Here is an 18,491-nt window from a genome sequence, read left to right as displayed (position 1 = left end):
CCCCGCCTCTTTCTCGGGAGGCGCTTCATATGTTGTCCGGAGGTGTCCTGCGTGGGCGGTATACACGACGTTAGAGCTGCAGTCCGCGCCTAATGCAAAATGTATGTAAATGTAAATACATTAAATCAACATCTTGATAAGTGATCGATAAATAACCAGTGTGTTTCTATTTTTTGCTGTATTTGTATATACTTTTATCACCAAACATAGTTTTTAAATGGAACTTATATAATCATTTATTCTCTTTCCTTCAACGTGAGGTGCTTTATGGAGCAACTATTGAGGCATAAAATCATGACTATTGATTTAATGTTGGGCTGAGGTCATGTTTTGGGACTATTGAGTTGTTTGTTGTTTCATTTGTTGTGTGTTGAGCTCTACCTGTTATTTGTTCTGTGTCTGGACCCCCTTCTAAAAGCTTTGAGAAGCGTATCCAGGGTCCTTTTCATGCATTGTTGCATTGTGGTTGTACTTGTTGCGGTAACATGTTTTTTTGTTATATGAAATACATCAAAATCAAATCCCTAATTGTAATGCTGGTGATGAAGCCACTAAGGTGTGAACAAAAAAGTGCAGCTTGTACAAAGACAGAGCTTTAACAGCTCCAACTCAACAAAAAAACATCAAGAACATGAATGAATTTGAATTAATAATAAACAAATCAGACAATGACGGGTTTATTTTCATCATAGTTTGTTTTGAAACTTTATTCTCCTTATGGGAAGAAACAGTCTGTTCAGATGAGCAAGAGGTGTAACTGTGCGTACAGTATGCGAGAGTGTAGCATAAGAGGGCAGATGAAGAACGTATTATTTCTATCAGGAGCATCAGTAATAACATTAACATGAGTATTGAGAAGGTGTTATCTTCCATAAAAAGACACAATGAAATACAAGGAGTATACATGAAGACTGTCAGCCAGTGGAACGGGCCGCTTGAACATTTTGAATGAGAACAAACAGCTTGTGTACAAAAACATGTCTGCCGTGTCCCAGGTCACCCAGGTCAGCCACGTCACAGTCTGGTTTTCAAACCATGAATCATTGATATAAACCTTCAGATCATTTCAGATCAAAACGGTCTGTGTTGTTTTTTTTAAACTGATTGTTTTAAATGGGCAGATAGTATCCTCTCCCAAAGTTCGGAGGCAACTGTGTTTAATTTAGAAAATACAGAAGTATGGCAGCAGACTTTGTGATATCAGTATAAACGTTGAATTGTGGAATTCTTTGAAGAATTCTTGAAGGTTTTGTATCCTGATGACCTTGTGACCTCTTCATGAAAGGCCTTTCTCTTTTAATTAAACTTACAATCACTAAGGTCGAACCATTTCCGGTTGATTCATAATTAGAGTATCACCGGGTTACATGATAACCACGGTTCTCTGAGTGAAGCGATGAGCCCTTTTTTTTCAGATTGTGATTCAGCAACACCGTCACAACGGGCCGCTGACAGACTGCGAGGTGAAGGCGGGAAACTTAGACCCCCGCCATGCGTCCCGTGCTATGTTTTAACGCATAGATGCAGAATGGTGATGCAAGGTCGTTCCGCCTCTGATCCGCCATCGGAGGTTGTAACAGAGGCGTAAAGGGGGGGGGGGTTGTGCATATCTGAGTACGTGTGCATGTGAAGCTCCTGCTGTGTTCCCTGTGCCGCTTGGTTTTCCACAACGCCATAATGCAATGTGAATTCCCACACTGGGAAACCAATGATGGTAGAACTTCGTTATGGTAAAGAGCTGTTGTTTCCACAGCCGCATCCTATTGGAGTCGCAGGCTGTTATCTAACATCGTGTCCAAAACAAGAAACACAGAGGGCTCCACATGGAAGCGCACACAATGATACCTTCTCGTCCCTGTAACGCCTCTGTTACTACCTCAGATGCAGGCACAGAAGTGGGTCGACTCAGTCCCACTGTTACGCCTCTGGGACGTTCACAGCTAAAGACGAGACATCACAGGGGTGTAAAGAATGCGCCTTGAACTGGCAATATGAAAAAGACAACACTGTGTCCACTTGTACAGGGAAGGCCTCTCTGAGCAGCCTCTGCAGTCCTCATGTCTGTCTCCTACAAATTGAACATCAAGCTCATCTGCACAAAAAAAAAAAAAAAACACTCCTGAGCACTCTGAAGTTTCAGGAAATGATGCACAGCTTGTCACTTAAAGAGAGAAACACGTTGTCCAGTAAGAAATCAAAACGTCTTCAGCGAGGGTCCGTCAGCTCTAAAGGTGACCTGGGACACAGCCGGTGATTTTAAACATGTCAGATTGAGTTCCTTAAGTTTCCATATAAGCTTTACATGAGACAAACTTCCCTTTTAAGGATGAAAAAGTATTTTCTATCTATTTTATGTACAGCATACTGCAATACAATAATGCCTCAGATTGATAATAATGTGGATAACATTTGCAATACAGTAATAATGAGAGTAGTAATAATATGTATGAAAAGTTCTTTAAAAAAAAAAAAAAAAGATTGATAACAGTACCTGTCAGCCATTTTTTCACACAATCAATATTCCCCCAAAAACCGCCCTGAAATGATGAGTCGGGCTGTACCCATTGGAGGATAGTAAACTGTCTCTCTTTGTATAATAACACAAATAAGGGGGGGGGGGGCTCTCTGTTTTCTCTGTTCCCTTCATATTCATGCGTTCACTTTGCTTTCTCTCCGAGTTTGTTCACGCGTTCCTCTGTTGGTAGAAAAATACATACATGATATATAAAAAAAAGTAAAATGATGACAAACAGGCGTGAAGTACGAGCTTCATCAAGTGCTTTCTTTAGGACCCCTCCCGCCCCACCAGCCCCCCTTTCCTCTCCTGTTTCCATCTCGTTCTGCTGCAGGTTCCTCAAATTTAGTGCATTCTTGAACCTCTTTCATCCCAAACTTTGGGCTCCGATAAAGACTCAGATCCTCGTCTCCTCGTTGTCTGAAGGGAGGAGGGTGTAAGTAAGGAGATGTCAAATGCACTCGTTGAGATTCAGGTCCAGGTTTCACCCTAAAAAGCATCTCATCCTTTTCTTTCTGCAGAGCTTCTTCTCTTGTTGTCTTTACTCAGGCACACACTCTGCCTTTCTCCTCCTCGGCACGTCGATGGTGTCATTCAAAAGCCATTTAAACTTTTTTTTTTATTGAGTCATTTCTCCATTTTGAAACAATACAATACGTCCTTCTCCGCTGACATTTCAAAACTCCACAGTTTCTCACCTCTGACTCCTCGTGTTTCTCTCTCTTGTTTTGGCTTGAACTAAAGAGCGGAGAATGTTCAGGTTAATATGATCTAAATATGTTCAAAATAACGCCGTCCTCTGGATCATTGATGTGCAGAGAAAAGAGTCATTTTTTTTACTCTACAGATATTTTACATCTTCATCCTCCAGTGATGCCCACTGCAAACAACGCAGTCAAAAGAGACACGAGCGAGCCTCGTTTGATTCCCAGAGAAGAGCTGCTGGTTAGACTCAAGATTCTTAGGAGAAGTTCAGGTATGAATATATTCTAATTCACAATCATATAAAAGCTCAAACTGAATTTGGCTGCATGCTGAAGATTTGAACGACTTGCGCTACCTGTAGCAGTTTTTAGTCTGAGAGATACTTGGCACGAGTGGGCTCAGGAATCAAGAAGCGCGTTGTAAAATATCTGTTATGACAAGTAATTTCACGTTGCACTCAGCATTAAAACATCTTAAAACAAAAGAAAAAAAACGGACCTTTGGGGGAATTTGACTTTTGCTTGTATCCTTGATAATGATCGTACAATTGGGTGTATAAGACGCATTTCTCCACCTCAAAGGTAAGCTGCGTCCTACGTACCGTTACCCCCAACAAACCAGTAGAAAATGCTGAGATATGCACCGCCATGACTCCAAGCGCAGCCTCCACCATGACTCAATGCACACGACCTGACCCGATTGAAAACTCACCCCAATCATCATGTACCGTAAGCCGCCGCTACACCGTGCAAAGTGTGCTGGGATACAGAACGACCTGGACCTAGGTTATAAACCTGCACTTAAAGAAAGCAGAGGTATACTGTTCAACAATATACCCGGTGAAGTGCTGGTTTGATTGAAAGGCTCCCATTAAAGAGAACAAGAGCTCAGCGGAGGGGAGCAGTCGAGGGCTGTGAGTCTGTACTTCACAACCCGAGGCGCAGAGCTCATCATGGCGGTAGCTCAGGTCTGTGGGATTTATAATCGGGGTTTTAAGGTACTCTGTTAGCTCATCTTAAGAGTCAGAAGGAAGAGAGTCTGAACTGATTCCACTTAATAAAGCGGATGGTTTGAATATTTTCTCAGACTTTTTTTCTTTTTTTCTTTCTTCAGACGACTAAAATACTGAATGCAGTTTAATTACTTGCTCATATGGACCTTTTTTTTTTTTTTTTTGTTACACTTCAGACACGATTAGTTATCTCTCAAACAGAGTAGGAAAACGCAGTCTATGAGTTCATGTGCTCCACCTGTATGGCTGATGTGGAGACAGTGAGGCAGAGGTCTTTGTGGGTCACTGGCAGGTCTCCCACACTGACTGGTTTGTACTGGATCTCGCCGGCAGCCACCGTCTTGTACTGGTGAAGGTCAAACGGGCACTGAACCACAGCTTCCGAGTGCTGCTGAGGGTAGCCTCCTGGGGGTCCAGGGTTAGGGTTCTGGTTGGTGTTGTTAGGGTTGGTCTGGTTTTGGAGCTGCCCCGCTCTGCCCCCGCCACCTCCTCTCCCTCGACCACGTCCTCGGCCCCTGCCTGGCGTGAGGCCCTGCGCCTGCTGAGCAGCCACTGTTGCTGCCACTGTTAGCGGGTCGGGGTTGTGCTTCCTCATGTGTTTCATTAAATACGTCTCCTGGAGTCAGAGAGAGAGAGAGAGAGAGAGAGAAAAAGAGGAGGGTAGGTCTGCATCAGTCAAGGTCGTGAAAAAATGTCAGGTTGTTTTCCTGCCATAACTTAGGATATTAAATATCAAGGAGATCTGTCAATTTGTTTTACATGAATTCCTTAACGGATAAAAGTTTGAGTGATAAGGAGAAATGTCTTCAAGACTAATAATTACTGTCCAAAGACATTTGTGCTGTGTGACATTTCTATGATTCTTAGATTATGCAATGTTGAATGTTTGCTTTTTATTATCTGCAGCAGTTTAAAGACCACCATTGAAAGATGTAAGGACATGAAATAGGCAGAACAAGTCAAAAATGAATCTCTTTGTTCTTCAGTATAATCATTAGAAAAATCCTGAAGACAGATGTAAAAATAATGATTCAACCAGCTGCAAAGAAAATTCCCTTTGTGTCGTTTATTTTCAACATTTCTTTTTTTGGGGGGGGGGGCTGTTCAGGATACACTCAGTAAAATCAGGAGAGAGAGAGAGTGGGGAGAATGACATGCAGGGCAGGAGCCGCAGGTCGGACTTGAACCTGGGCCGCCCGCCTCGATACATGCCTCCATACATTGGGCATGACCTCACTGTTAGCCCATCTGCACCCCCCCTTTTTGTGTCATTTTTGATGTCCCCTGTTGACAAGTTACCTCTTTGCTGATACTGTTCATGAGTGTTTAGTATCCTGCAGACTCGCTTACTAACGACTCATTAGGGCGGTCACAACACCAAGGCTTTAAACATTTAAGACGATTCTGGTAAAAAATCAAAAGGATACCTGTGCCTGTTTCAATACCACAGAAAGAAAAAAATCAATCACGAGAATCACAAGAGAATGAGTCGATTCAAAACACGTGGTGTCGAAAGTATCGAACATTTTGACCACCTTACTATCCGATCCAGTGATGGCTGTGACAGGTAGTAAAAAGTAAAATATTTAAAATTTTCTCACTGTACACTGTAATTCAAAATATGCTTTTAAATATCCATATTGTTCATAAGATTGCTGTAAAGCTTCATTGGCATTTGAAGTATTATCATAGACTGTCATAGCTGAAGTAACAGAGCTCAGCTAACTCTCTCTCTTCCTGATCTTCTCTGTGGAAGTTAGAGTCGGTGCATAGTGTAAACGTGGCTGGTGCTCGATGGACAGGTCTGAGGGCCTACCGAGGTGTACGACCGGTTACAAAGGCCACAGGAGAACAGCTTGGCGTGCTTGACGGTGTGCGTGGACAGGTGCACCTCCAGGCTGGCAGCATCCGTGTAACCACGGTTACAGTTGTGGCACTTGTACGGCTTGTCTTTGTTGTGCTGCCGACGGTGAGACTGTGCAGAAGAAGAAGGAGGTAAACAAATCGTAGACTAACCAATGACGTTTTCCAAATACTGTTACTAAGAGAACAACATTTACTCTACAGAGAAATTAGACTTTTTATTCTTTAAGACGTTTTATTCTCCTTGACCTGTAAAGAACAGTGAAAACTTTTCATTTCAATGACACAGGAATTAAAGTCCCTTTATTGTGTTTCATGTGACATCAGGAACAATAACTTTATGTTCATGTTTTAGCCAACAAAGAAGAAACACAAACAGGTAGGCATACTGCAGAAAGTCAACAGTTCAGTGCTGTCGAGGATGAAACCTGTGAATTAATTTACCTGCAGGTTGGACAGCTGAGTGAAAGCTTTTTCACAGCCGGGATGGCTACACTTGTACGGTCGGTCACCGGTGTGAATCCTGAAAAACAACATCAGTTTGTTAGAGTCCATCTCTTACACTTTAAGACTGCACTGCAAAAAAGAGTTCGATTGAGAGACGAATGCCTCATTGCAAGTTCCTTGCTTTCTTATACTTAAAGGAGCAGTATGTAAATCTGCCATCTAGTGTTTAAAATGGGTACTGCAGTCCAGATTCTTAACATTAGAGAGAGCTGTCTTCCCCCGCCCCCTCCTCTCTAGAGTGGATGCTCACGCAGGTTGCCATGTTGTGGACACTGTAGCTTCAGTGTTTAGCCAGCTCTGCATCGGTCTGTAAACCTTTCTGTGTTCTAACCTCTCTCCATTTTTCAAAAACATCTCCAATATTGATCCTAGTTTGAGCACGTTTCTGCTCGTGGAGCTTATTAGAAACATGCAGAGGCTTTTTAGGTCGGGTACAATCACTTCTATCTGAACCACTTCTCTTGCCCGCTTCCATCATGCAACACCTGTTGGTTTGACCTGACAACTGCTCTCATATCTGGCAAACCGAGGGGCGTCCAAAACGGCCGTGTGGGGGGTGTCCTGACTCCTCTGTTCCTAGTCCTAAAGCTCACCCTGCTTTATTGTCTGTTTTACTGTAGAAAGGATGATAACTTACATAATTTACATCATAATGTTTAGAAGCAGATATGAAAGAAACATAGACCATAGATTCATAAGAAAATTATTCCTGAGGTAATAAATCAAGAGAGACGTTGTGTCAGTTTCTGGTCTACTAACAGACTATAACAGTGCAGCTGCCTCCTGCTGGCCATTAAAGAGAATGCACACATTCTTTACTTATAAACAGTTTATCCCTGACGACACGGCATGCCTCCAGAATATTTAAGTTAAAAAAGGCTAAAACAAACATTATGCCTTAACTCATCACACTACGGAAGCCTGGGGCAGACATACATTATAAGTTTACATTTTCCCATGATACTGAGTAATTACTGGTTGTTTTTTCTCAACATCTCGACTAATTTATCTCTTCTTCGAGGGATAACAACGCTGGCTTTCCTGATATAACGAGCGTTGTTATCCAAAGATAATTATTATCACAGGAAAACGGATGAAAAATTGGGGGCATGTCTGCTCAGGGCTTCCGTACCACACACCTGCTTCCGTACAGTACTGTACATGCACACACATCCAGGCGTTGAAACCCGCCCCGCCCAGCCCGGCCCCGCCCAGCCCGGCCCGGCCCAGTACCGTGTGTGCTGCTGGAGGTGACTGAGCTGCCTGAATGTTTTCTGGCAGTAGGAGCAGGAGTAGGGCTTGGCCCCGGTGTGGATGCGGATGTGCTGGGACAGGTAGCTGGAGTTGGAAAACGACTTGGAGCAGTGGGGACACTTGTGGGGCTTGGCCTCAGTGTGGTTTCTAACACGGGACACGGGATTGGAGGGGTGAGGAGGTGGAGAGAGAGAAACAGAGAGAGAGACAGCGAGAGATTTTTCAGCTACAGCATGACCAAACTTCACGATAAACTGAAGACCAAATCATGCGCTTAAGTGAAATAGATCTACGATGCGTTGTGTAGATCGTAGATCATTAGGTTTGACAGTGTGCTCTTTGTGCTGTGTCTGAGTCGTGAAAACACAGAACAAATACATACAGCAAGCACAGTCACGCTTTTCTCTCTCTCTCTCTCTCTCTCTCTCTCACAGTCTCTCCATTGGTATGCCCTGCATTGAGTGCACTCTGAGTGTGTTTATGACTGTCTAGCTCTGCTGCAGTCAGATTGTAAAGTACATTTAATACGAGTGGAAAACCTCCTGCTGTTTAAAATAGATGTCCTGCAGCCCAGAAAGAAAACCAAGCGGGTGGCAATGAGGGAAATGAAAACATGAAGGTGAATGACAAGGTCAAACAGAAAACTGATGACAGCATGATTGGGAGACTTTGATCACCAAGTAATACATGTCAAACTATTATCAGAGAGTATGTGTAAAACATGCAGGAACAGGCAAAAAGAAAAGACGAGTGTTGATTTTATTCAAGGGCTGAATAGTTATAAGGGTTAAGGCCACTGCACACTGACTTTCTGCATTTTTTCGCATCCATCCCTGTGTGTGTGTAGTGTGTGTCCCTACCTCAAACCTCGGATTACAGACCTCAAAAACCCATTCAAAAAAACCTGACTCAGTGTGAAAAATTTGAGTGATTAAAATAACAGGTTGTCTTTACTGCCATCTGCAGTTTGAATGTCTGATCATCAGTCTTGTCTTTTGTAAACATAATCAGTGCCTAAACCTTTACAAATTCAGTTTTTACATTTTACCTTTTATTAGTCTTTTTAATTGAAGTGGATATTTAAACACAAGTTGCTTCTATGACAGTGAAAGAAACAGAAGGTGCATGCAACCAAAAAGAAGAATGTATGAAGGATTAGTGTGAAAGCAGATGAAATAAAACAGAGTAACTCAGAATCATGCAGGACCATGCCAGGCTTCTGATAGTACCAACAGCAGGGTTAACCCTAATCTTAACCCTAACTCTCGGTATACAACCATTGAAGAGTTTTGATGGTTTGATTATAGTCTGAGGAATAATCATGGTGTCACAGATCACAATTATTATGCATTACTGTAAAATCCTGATTGTAAATAAGACATACCATGGACAGTTTGCTCTCACACTGCTGACTTCACTCCTTTCTTTGGTGGTTAAAAAAAACTTACGCTGGTTGGTCCCTCAACATTGTAAAGCTAACTAAGTGTAGGTGTCACTTTGCTTTTGCATTGTGCAGCTTGACTACAGATGTAGCGGTGCCTTTACGATTGAGTAGTAAATTACAGTTTGAAGCGTGGTCAATAGTCAAACTGGTAATCGCTGCATCCCTGCTGCTAAATGAAGATACCAAACTCTATACCATGCTCTCCTCTAACCCAGGCTTTACATATATGACGTGACGAATCAAGCTGCTAATTAATTAAAGCAACTGTTAAAATGTAATGAGGAGGCTGTCTTTCTTCCCTAATTATTAAATCAGTCGACAGCTAATATTAATCGATAAACTTTCGAGACACCAAGATTAAACCCAGGATTTAATTTACATTTGATTCAAGTGTTGCACCTTGTAAGGTAACGCTAAGACGCGGCAAAAAGAGCTTTACACTGTCAACACTGTCCCAAAAGACCCCTGAACATCCCCAACACAAGCCCACACACACTTTCCCAACAGAGACCCCCCACACACACAGGACTCCACAAAGCACTCATTGCAGTACCGTGTGTGCTGCTGGAGGTGACTGAGCTGCCTGAAGGTTTTCTGGCAGTAGGTGCAGGAGTAGGGCTTGGCCCCGCTGTGGATGCGGATGTGCTGGGACAGGTAGCTGGAGTTGGCAAACGACTTGGAGCAGTGGGGGCACTTGTGGGGCTTGGCCTCAGTGTGCGACTTGGCGTGGATCTGCATGTCGGACTTGCTGAAGAATGTCAATGCACACATCCGACACCTTGTCAAGTGAGGAGTGAGAGAGAGAAGAGAACCTTTATGGCACAGAGAGCGGGCAAGTAAAGTTAAATGCTGCAGCTGTTCAATCACATCTGGAAGGCCACGGACGTTTAGCATTATTATTTCTCATTTAAATATGGTTCACCACCTGTAGGATTTGGGTCCGTCTTTGCTGGGATGATCATCTTCATCATTGGATATATCGTATGGATCCACAGAGTGATGCTGGAACACAATAACAATAAATCAGGTATAAAGAAAATATTACACACTGACACAAAAACAGTATCAGAAAAATGAGAAAACATTCAACTCACCTGTCCTCCAGCAGCGAGGTGAGCCAATATCAACGCATCGCTTCCCGGAGGGAGGACCCCTCCCACGCCCGCCAACCTTCCCATCAGCTGTTTGCTCTTCCTGCCTCGCTTTGATGGCGTCGGCATGACAACAGCAGAAGGGTTTCCAATGTTTTCCTTCTTGTCTGGAAACAAGAGAAAAGTAAAAAAAAAAAAAAAAAGAAACTTAAGAAATGAGGGAGAGTCATGTCGTCTTGTGTGAGGACAGCTGGAAACAGGTGAGGTCATCAGTCTCACACATCACCTACATGATGCAGGAGTGTGCCGCCTCGTCACAAGCAACAACAACTCTTACAAAACGTGTGTGTTCCTGTGAGTGGACGCACAAAAAAATCGCAGGAGAATAAATGGTGGGTAGAGAAATTTCCAAGACATTGTAATTAGTGGCTGTTTTAGTCTTGATTTACTTCTATCTCAACATAACTAGAATCTTTTGTTTTAAACATCAAGCTAATAATAAATTGTTGATTTTTGTCGTGGTGCTGCTGAGCTTAAGGGCCCAGTCAGTCTTCTGCTCTACGATCATCACAGCTGGTCGGTAAACAGGCTTTCTAAATCCTCCTGACCAGTACAAGTTAGAAAAGAAGATTATATAGTCTGACAACACTCGAACACTTTCATCGGATGGTATAAAGTTTACATTAAAAGCTTACTATGCGACTTTCAGAGCAGATTTTCAGACCAAAAGAAATGCTCTCTTTGGACACACCTCCTTCATCCATCAGCTACCTCCTCCCCTCCTGCCTCCACCTGTTTCACCAGCAAGTGTCAATAAACATCTGAAAACAAGATTCTGCCATCAATTTCAAGTGACGATATGCATTTTAAAGTTGATTCGGGGGTTATCTGTTTGTCTTTTTTAGACTCCTGCTGATTGAACGACACACCCTGAGTGGGCGGGGCCGTCTCTTATCCCACATGTGTTGGCAGGGCTAACGGTTAGACAGTGAGGGGTTCACGCAGAAAAAAAGAAACACGGCTGAGTGAAACATAAACGAGATGTAGGAAGCGCCGTCCTGTCCGTGTGAACACAGAGCTGAGAACAACAAACCCAGAGGGAGTTTGACTTCACTCTCTTTTTAGAAAGTCATCACTACACAATATATTCACTTTGTGGAATTTTTCTTCATTACTATTCAGGATTCAAAGTGTTGAAAGGCTGACGTAACAGTGACTGGTTTCAGTGTCTTACCTGTATTCGACTGGTGCAGCGCAGACACTATCATGGTGGTGGCAGTGGGGTGTCCGGTTACAAATGACTGTGTGGAGGACGTGGGCAGCAGCGTGCCTTGAGGGGTGGTGATCACTAACCCCGCTAAGAGACAAAGAGAAGCTTTCATCTCCGGGTCCATTTAATCAAAACAAACTTTTAAAAAATCGTTATACCATAGGACTTTAAGTATTCATAATGAGAGTGGTTAAAACATGTGCACGTAAAACCGTCGGACAAACACCTGCTAACAAGTTTTTCTGACTCCCATGCACACATCTTAAAGTGACAAAAAAAAGAAAATAAGACTAACAGAGAGAAGAGCGTCATGAAAGGCGGTCCACTCACCTGCGGTCATGATACCCGTGGAGGAAACAGGCACAACAGTGATGTTCTGCGAGGTGTGCGACTGGTGCAGGTGTCCTCCGACTAAACTGTTGCCACCCCCTCCTCCTCCTCCAGCTCCTTCCTGTTTGGGGACCACTCGCGCTCCCGCCCCTGCGTCCACTGAGCCGGGGATGGCGAGCACGGCCATGGGGTAGTGGGGGGAGGAGGTGGAAGACGCAGAGGCGTGGGGGAAGGAGGCTGCATTGGCCTTCTCTTGACCCAGCTGCTCCTTCGCCTTGTTCAGGAACATGGCGTTCTCGATCTAGACCGGGACGAGTGGAGGGAAGGGTTGGTGGCAGGAGGAAGGGAAAAAAAGGAAGGGTGAAGAGGTAAAGGACGCAGATGACGCAGGATGGGGGAGGAAGATGTTATGAGGACAGAAGGGTGAGGATAGAAGACATGAGGAAGACAAGTGGAGTGTGAGGAAAGGTGATGGGGAGGTCAATTGGGAGACAAAAAAGGAGGATGATGAAGGAAGAGAAAGGTGGCAAAGGAGTGATATGAGTTGTTAGATTAGGAAAGAGAAGGATGAGAGATGACAATGGGTAAGATCCATGTCGGGAGAAAAAGAAGGCAATGGGAGAGATCAGAGAACGAAGACATGATGAGATGCAAGAAGTAAATGAAAAAGAGTGGGGTCAAGGAGATGAGAGAGGAGAGGGACAGGAGTGATCATGTAATCCAGAGAACCCTTTTTATGTCAAGAATTGATATTCAAACATCGTCAATGTGAACTTCAAGTCAACTTCACCGACTAATTTAACATTTTTTAAGTGTTCTTATGAACATGTTCAGGGTGAAACTGTGTAATCTAACATGTCCACAAAGAGTCAAAACAATCTCCACTGCTGGTTATTCTTTACACATAGCAGTACACAAGACAATTCCAACAATAAGGTTGTCTCTACCTGTCCTTGTACAGTGGGGACGGGAGACCAAAAGTACGATGAGTTGAAATGGGAATCGTCCATAATTTCTGTAATTAAAAAGCAACACACTTAGAAACCACCCGTGCTCCTCCTCCTCCTCTTCCTCCTCACTGTGCTCCGCACTGTTCTTAAGACTTTCATGTGAAACGAGACCATGCAAGGAAGGCTGCGTTTCAAACATCTTAGACTGCTTCCTTTCCATGCGACCTCTCCTCCATCAGCTGATCACAGCTGAGTGCTAACACTGTGGAGCATTTTTTGTGGAGTAGTGGTCCCTTTAGTATTTTGAGGGGTCCCATTCCAAAAGTGCTGGATTAAAGGGAGAGCTTTGAATTCTACAGTTTTAAGTTCCTTTAATGAATCGAATCAGATTTACGGAGAAGAGGATGTTAAAGGTATCATGGAAAGACGTTCAATCTTTGGAGAGATGGATATTTAAAAAACCTAGAGGAGGACAGAAGAGGCGAGAGCTGAGAAAACACTCATCTAGTTCCTTTACACAGATGATGAACGTCCTCACTAGTCCCTTACACCGGCAAACGGCAGTCTGAACAGAAGCTGAAGAGGCGGAACAAATCAAACTTGTTTGAGAAGCGTCTCGCAGACTTACGGACACAATTATTTTTCAAGGCACATGATCGAGACCCACAGAAAATTGCTCCACGACCCACCAGTTGAGAACCAATGCCTTAGACGGTGCTTTTACTCTAAAAATGACACGGTCTCAAAGTCACTCGGCCTAGTTTTGGAAAGCAACTTGATGCTGTATCAAAACTAAGAAGCTATTTACTGCAGAGAAAAGTAACCCACCTCACAGCTTCTGTTTCCTGATCAGCTCCCACTGTGTGCAAACGCCACATGTTTTCTTTTGCACAAAGCAGGAAGTGTCATAGTTCCATTTTTCTGTTTGTGCATGCATCTGCACTTTACTTCCAACATACATTACTTCTGTGTTAGAGCAATAGTTCAAGTTTGTTTGGCGGTTTTCTAGTAGTGGTAGTTTATTTCAGTCAGAATTAAAACCTCCTCCCTACCCATAAACACAAAGTACTTATTGGATAAATACACAAATGTATTTAAGGATCAACTTAACTGAAGAGGCTGAAGCTCTGGCTTTTTACAGAACATACTCTGTTTGGTAACTCTTCAACTACACTACGAAACAAAACGATGTTCCTCATGGTTCACAGCAAAAGTAAGAAAAACAAAAAACGAAGCTCCAGCGTTTAATCCTCAACAAGTAAGAATCGAAACGAAACACAAATCATTTCAAAAATATGAAACATGTTTTATCACTATTGTAAACACTTGTAAAATGTACTAAAATGTAAACAACACAATTTAAAGCTATCCACAGGTTTACTGCACGGCTCTGCTTTGTTTTCGTCCTTATTTTTGGTTTTTAATATATCCTGTTCCCGTTAGTTCAGTGGTTCTCAAGTGGTCTAGCCTCAGGGATCCACCACCTGCTCCTTCATGAAAAGTCGCGACCTGAATTTCAGATATTTTTCCAACCTATCAGATTTGTCCAATGTGAAATAAGCGCAGTTTGGACCTCAAAACGTGACAGAACAAAGAAACAAAACATGCTGGAAAAGCATTTCATGGACTTTTTGACAGAATATATTTTTTCCCCAGGCAAACAACAGCAACCCACTGAAAACAGCTCTGCGACCCACTTTTGGGACGCGACCCACTTTTGGGACACGACCCACCAGTTGAGAAACACTGCTTTACTTCACACTGGCTCTCTCTAACTTCAGACAACCTCTGAATACATTTTGATGGAACATTTTCTGCCCTTTGTGGATTATCTGATCTGTGTTAAGCTCATCTAAATCCTAACATTTAAAATAATTCAAATGAATAAACAGTGAGTTGTTGAGGCTCATAGCAGTCTCATCATGTCACTGCTTCCTGTGTGCATGTGGAGACTGTGATTAAATAAACATTTTTGCACAAATACTAATAAAAGCATGCACCTATTTGCATGCTAGTTAAACAGGAGTGTAATTAACATGCTTTTGAGGGATGTAAAGCTGGAAGTAAACAAGCTCAAAGACATATTTCATGCAAAAACACTGGTAACGTGTTTTAGGTTGTTTTTCATGAAGCCCTCTCTCCCTCCTGCAGACACACAACCTATAAATACATAAAACAAGTTTTAAGAGCAAATTACTTCAGATCCCACAGGCTGCTGCTGCTGCTGCTGCTGTCTGGAAACTTAAAAGTGCATCAAAAAGTCAACGTTTCAGTGCCCTGAGAGCCATTTTTTAGACGAGGGGCACAAGCTGTGGCATTGCTAGCAGCTAGCTGACGATAGCAGGGGAATGTTTAAAATGCTAGATTGGTAGATATCTGTTAAAGTAAGGTGTCCCTTCATTACCCCGCGTGTGTCACACCGCACCTGAACCAGCTGTCAACAGCGTCGTGGGCTGTAAACAAACATGGCTAACGCAAACAAGACAAGGGGGGTGTGGGGGGGGGGGTGAGCTAGCTTCACTCGCCTCCATTAAATTGTTCTCCTTTTGTTCGCTTGGCTTTGCTTTAGCTACAAGGAGGGCCCGAGATATTCACACGGCTAAACTAGCTGGTGAGCTCGGTAAACACACAAAAAAACATCCTCGCTTGCCTACGCCTCCCATCCCTCACCCCCCTCGCTCATCTCGCTGTGAGAAAATAAAAAAAAAAACCTCCAGAAAAAAAAAAAAAAAGTCTCGGATATAAAAAAAAAAAAAAAAAAAAAAACGAAGATTGGGGAAAAAAAAAAGCCCGGTCGACGGCGCTGCAGGAGACGCAGCTTCATGCAGACTTCCGGCGGCTGGGACGACACGGCTCTCAGACACACTGAAAATATCACATCGTTAACAAACCAACTGCTTAATTACCGGTCAAATCGATTCCCCGTCGGACCCCCCCCCCACTGGAGCTTCCTCGGGTCGGGACAGTTGGGAAACTTTGTCGAATCCGCCCCTCAAACCCCGAAGAGCAGCCTTTTTTTTTTTTTTTTTTTCTTCCTTTTTTTTTTTTTGTTTCCCTCCAGCCCACCTCGCGCAGAGTCAGGCTAGACCGTTACACTGTCGCGTTTCCGGTCATTCCTTTCAAAATAAAAGTCAGTATCCATTTAATCAGCAATATCGATGTGGGAATTTTTTTTTTTTTTTTTTTTCATTCAGTAGGCTCGGCTCAGCAGCAAGAGTCGATTAATTTAATGTTATGTTATAAAGATAAAAGATAAGATATACTTTATTGATCCCAGCAGGGAAATTTAGATGTGTTGCGACCAGGTTGCGACCTAGAAATATTTGTATGCAATTCAATTTGACAGAAGAAAGACTTAGACTTTCTTTATTGTCATTCAAACTTGTACTTTACAGTGCAGATAAGAACGAAATTTCGTTGCATTTGGCCCGTTGTAGTGCAGGATAAAAACAGCAGCATGTATTTACATATAAAAAATAAAAATAAGGTGCGGATATAAATAGATATAAAAAGAAAAACTATGAGTAAAAATACTATACAGATAAATCTAACTATAAGTTAGAAAGTACTTTATATAATATTATTTCACATTTGTTTAACTTGTTAATTAAAAAGAAAAACATACAGGTACTGTAATTTCATGTTAGTTTACACAGAAATTAAAAAGTTGTTATTAACTTTTAATTTTAGGTTTTGATATATGACGTCGTCGGCCTGCGTGCAAAGGTGACGTAAATAGTCGGGGTCGTGGTCAAGAGAGAATGCGCATGTATGCCGTTTTTGTTGTGAGGACCCGATGCTTCTTAAGAGAGATAATCATAAAAAAAAATAAAAAAAAATACAGCACCGGGAAGAATAAAGTTGCAAAACGGAAGACAGACAGTCCAGGTCTTTTCAGGGGTGCAACACCAGCATACATACAAACACACAACACAACACATATATACATACATATCCCACCCTTACAAAAAAACCGGTGAGAAAAAACATGAGCCCACAATACTGTTTGATATATGATATATGCAACTCAGGCTAAAGTTTAAAAGTTTAGTATGTACATGTATAACAGGGATGGGGCAACTTTGGTCACAGCAAGGGCCACATTCATTTCATTCTGACTGCCAGGGGGCCAAACTGTAGGATACAAAAACGATAACAGTCAATTATGTCTCAAATTTAACTCAGCATATACCAGTGATCAAATATTATTATGGAAATATTTCGGGTTTTCATGATTTCATGGCAGATTTTGTCATGTTTTCTTCATGTTTTGAAATATAAAAATTGACCTGAGGGCCACATTGAGGGTTGACGAGGGCCGCATGTGGCCCCCGGGCCGCCAGTTGCCCACCCCTGATGTATAATGTTCAATTCACTTAGCAGACGCTTTTATACCAAAGCGAAGCACATCAGAGAGTAAGTACAACACTAATCCATTCATACACCGCCACCGAAGCAGCGGGAGCAATGCAGGGTTAAGTGTCTTGCCCAAGGAAACATCGGACATGTTGCCCAGCTGGGGATTGGACCCTCGACCTTCGGTTGAAAGGCGATTACTCTACAAACTGAGCCACAGCCGCCCCCTTGACATGGTTAATGGACTTGAGATTGTATCGCGCTTTTCTAGCTTTTACACCGCAGGTCACACCTACCAAATCAGGTGTGAAGTTTCTATCTGTGTTAAGTAATCCAATTCATACACATTCGCACGGTGTGAATGTCATGCCCAAGGACACGTCGGCCATGGATTAGCTGGGAATCGAACCCCAGGACCTTCCTGTTGAGACATACCGGACTCTACCACTGAACCACATCCGCCACATCCAACCGATTAATTGCGTCGGCTCATAACTGGATACAACAGAAGTTGAAAACGTAAAGTTTTTCTTACAGAATTAGATATATCTGATTAGGACAGCCCCCGAATTCACCAAAAGATGGTTTTATTGTTCCCACAAGTTATCATCTAATGTGTGCATGTGTTAAACTCGTTCTCACAAGATTTTTATCTATTACAAGTTTTCCCAAATTATTATTGTGTTTGCACAGGTAACCATCTAACTTGTCTTAACACTTAACCCCAAGTTGCTCCCTCTGCTTCATTGGTGGTGTATGAATGTGTATGAATGGATTAGTTACTTCTGATGGTCACTTTAAACAGCAGCCTCTACCATCAGTGTGTGAATGTCTAGATATGATCTGTGGTCTAAAAGCGCTTTGAGTAGTCAGAAGACTAGAAAAGAAATATACAAGTAGGTATCATGAGTCACAAAAATGCTCTGTAAGTGTCCTCCCTGTGGTTTGCTTTATTCTGAAGACAAACATTCTCTTACTTCCTGTACTAGCTTCCTTTTATCTATCTAACTTGACACAACTGCCAAGGAACCGTGCAGTGTCTTCCGGTGAGTTTGTTATCCATGTCAGTGTGAGAGGTTTTTGCACCAATGTCAGAGTAAATCCAACATTTGACTTTAGCATCAGCGTGAGAGGGAGAGAGAAGGCCGAGTGTTGAGAGGAAATACTTGTTTGAATCTCATGACAAAATCATCA

At 42.7% G+C, this 18,491-nt stretch overlaps 1 protein-coding gene across 4 annotated transcripts; it reads right to left on the bottom strand.

The window, feature by feature from the left end:
- Positions 1 to 676: 676 nt before the first annotated feature.
- On the bottom strand, positions 677 to 16,071 carry znf384a (zinc finger protein 384 a). Of its 4 annotated transcripts, none has more exons than XM_065947932.1 (11): positions 15,848 to 16,071; positions 12,939 to 13,006; positions 11,992 to 12,292; positions 11,626 to 11,748; positions 10,395 to 10,558; positions 10,226 to 10,302; positions 9,854 to 10,078; positions 7,836 to 8,003; positions 6,540 to 6,618; positions 6,049 to 6,207; positions 677 to 4,848 (listed from the first exon to the last, which is right to left on the bottom strand). In XM_065947932.1, the coding sequence occupies exons 2-11, from the start codon at positions 12,999 to 13,001 to the stop codon at positions 4,450 to 4,452; spliced, it is 1,758 nt and encodes a 585-aa protein (XP_065804004.1). In that variant the 5' UTR covers positions 13,002 to 13,006; positions 15,848 to 16,071; the 3' UTR covers positions 677 to 4,449. The 4 variants fall into 4 exon arrangements, with proteins under 4 accessions (XP_065804004.1, XP_065804005.1, XP_020502284.1 ...); XM_065947933.1 differs by lacking the exon at positions 15,848 to 16,071 and adding an exon at positions 15,139 to 15,811; XM_020646628.3 differs by lacking the exon at positions 7,836 to 8,003.
- Between the last annotated feature and the right edge of the window lie 2,420 nt (positions 16,072 to 18,491).

Source organism: Labrus bergylta, chromosome 19, assembly GCF_963930695.1.
Source record: "Labrus bergylta chromosome 19, fLabBer1.1, whole genome shotgun sequence".
Classification (NCBI taxonomy): Eukaryota; Metazoa; Chordata; class Actinopteri; order Labriformes; family Labridae; genus Labrus; species Labrus bergylta.
The sequence above is the reverse complement of the archived record's forward strand: the minus strand, read 5'-3'. Positions and strand labels throughout refer to the sequence as shown.

Bases quoted from the DNA above. Each gene is read 5' to 3' on its own strand.
- znf384a (XM_065947932.1), bottom strand. From the start codon at position 13,001: ATGGACGATTCCCATTTCAACTCATCGTACTTTTGGTCTCCCGTCCCC. The intron at 10,559-11,625 runs GTAAGACACTGA...TCTTGTTTCCAG, and splicing joins GCTGCACCAGTCGAATACAG to ACAAGAAGGAAAACATTGGA. The intron at 4,849-6,048 runs GTAGGCCCTCAG...CTCTGACTCCAG, and splicing joins GTAACCGGTCGTACACCTCG to GAGACGTATTTAATGAAACA.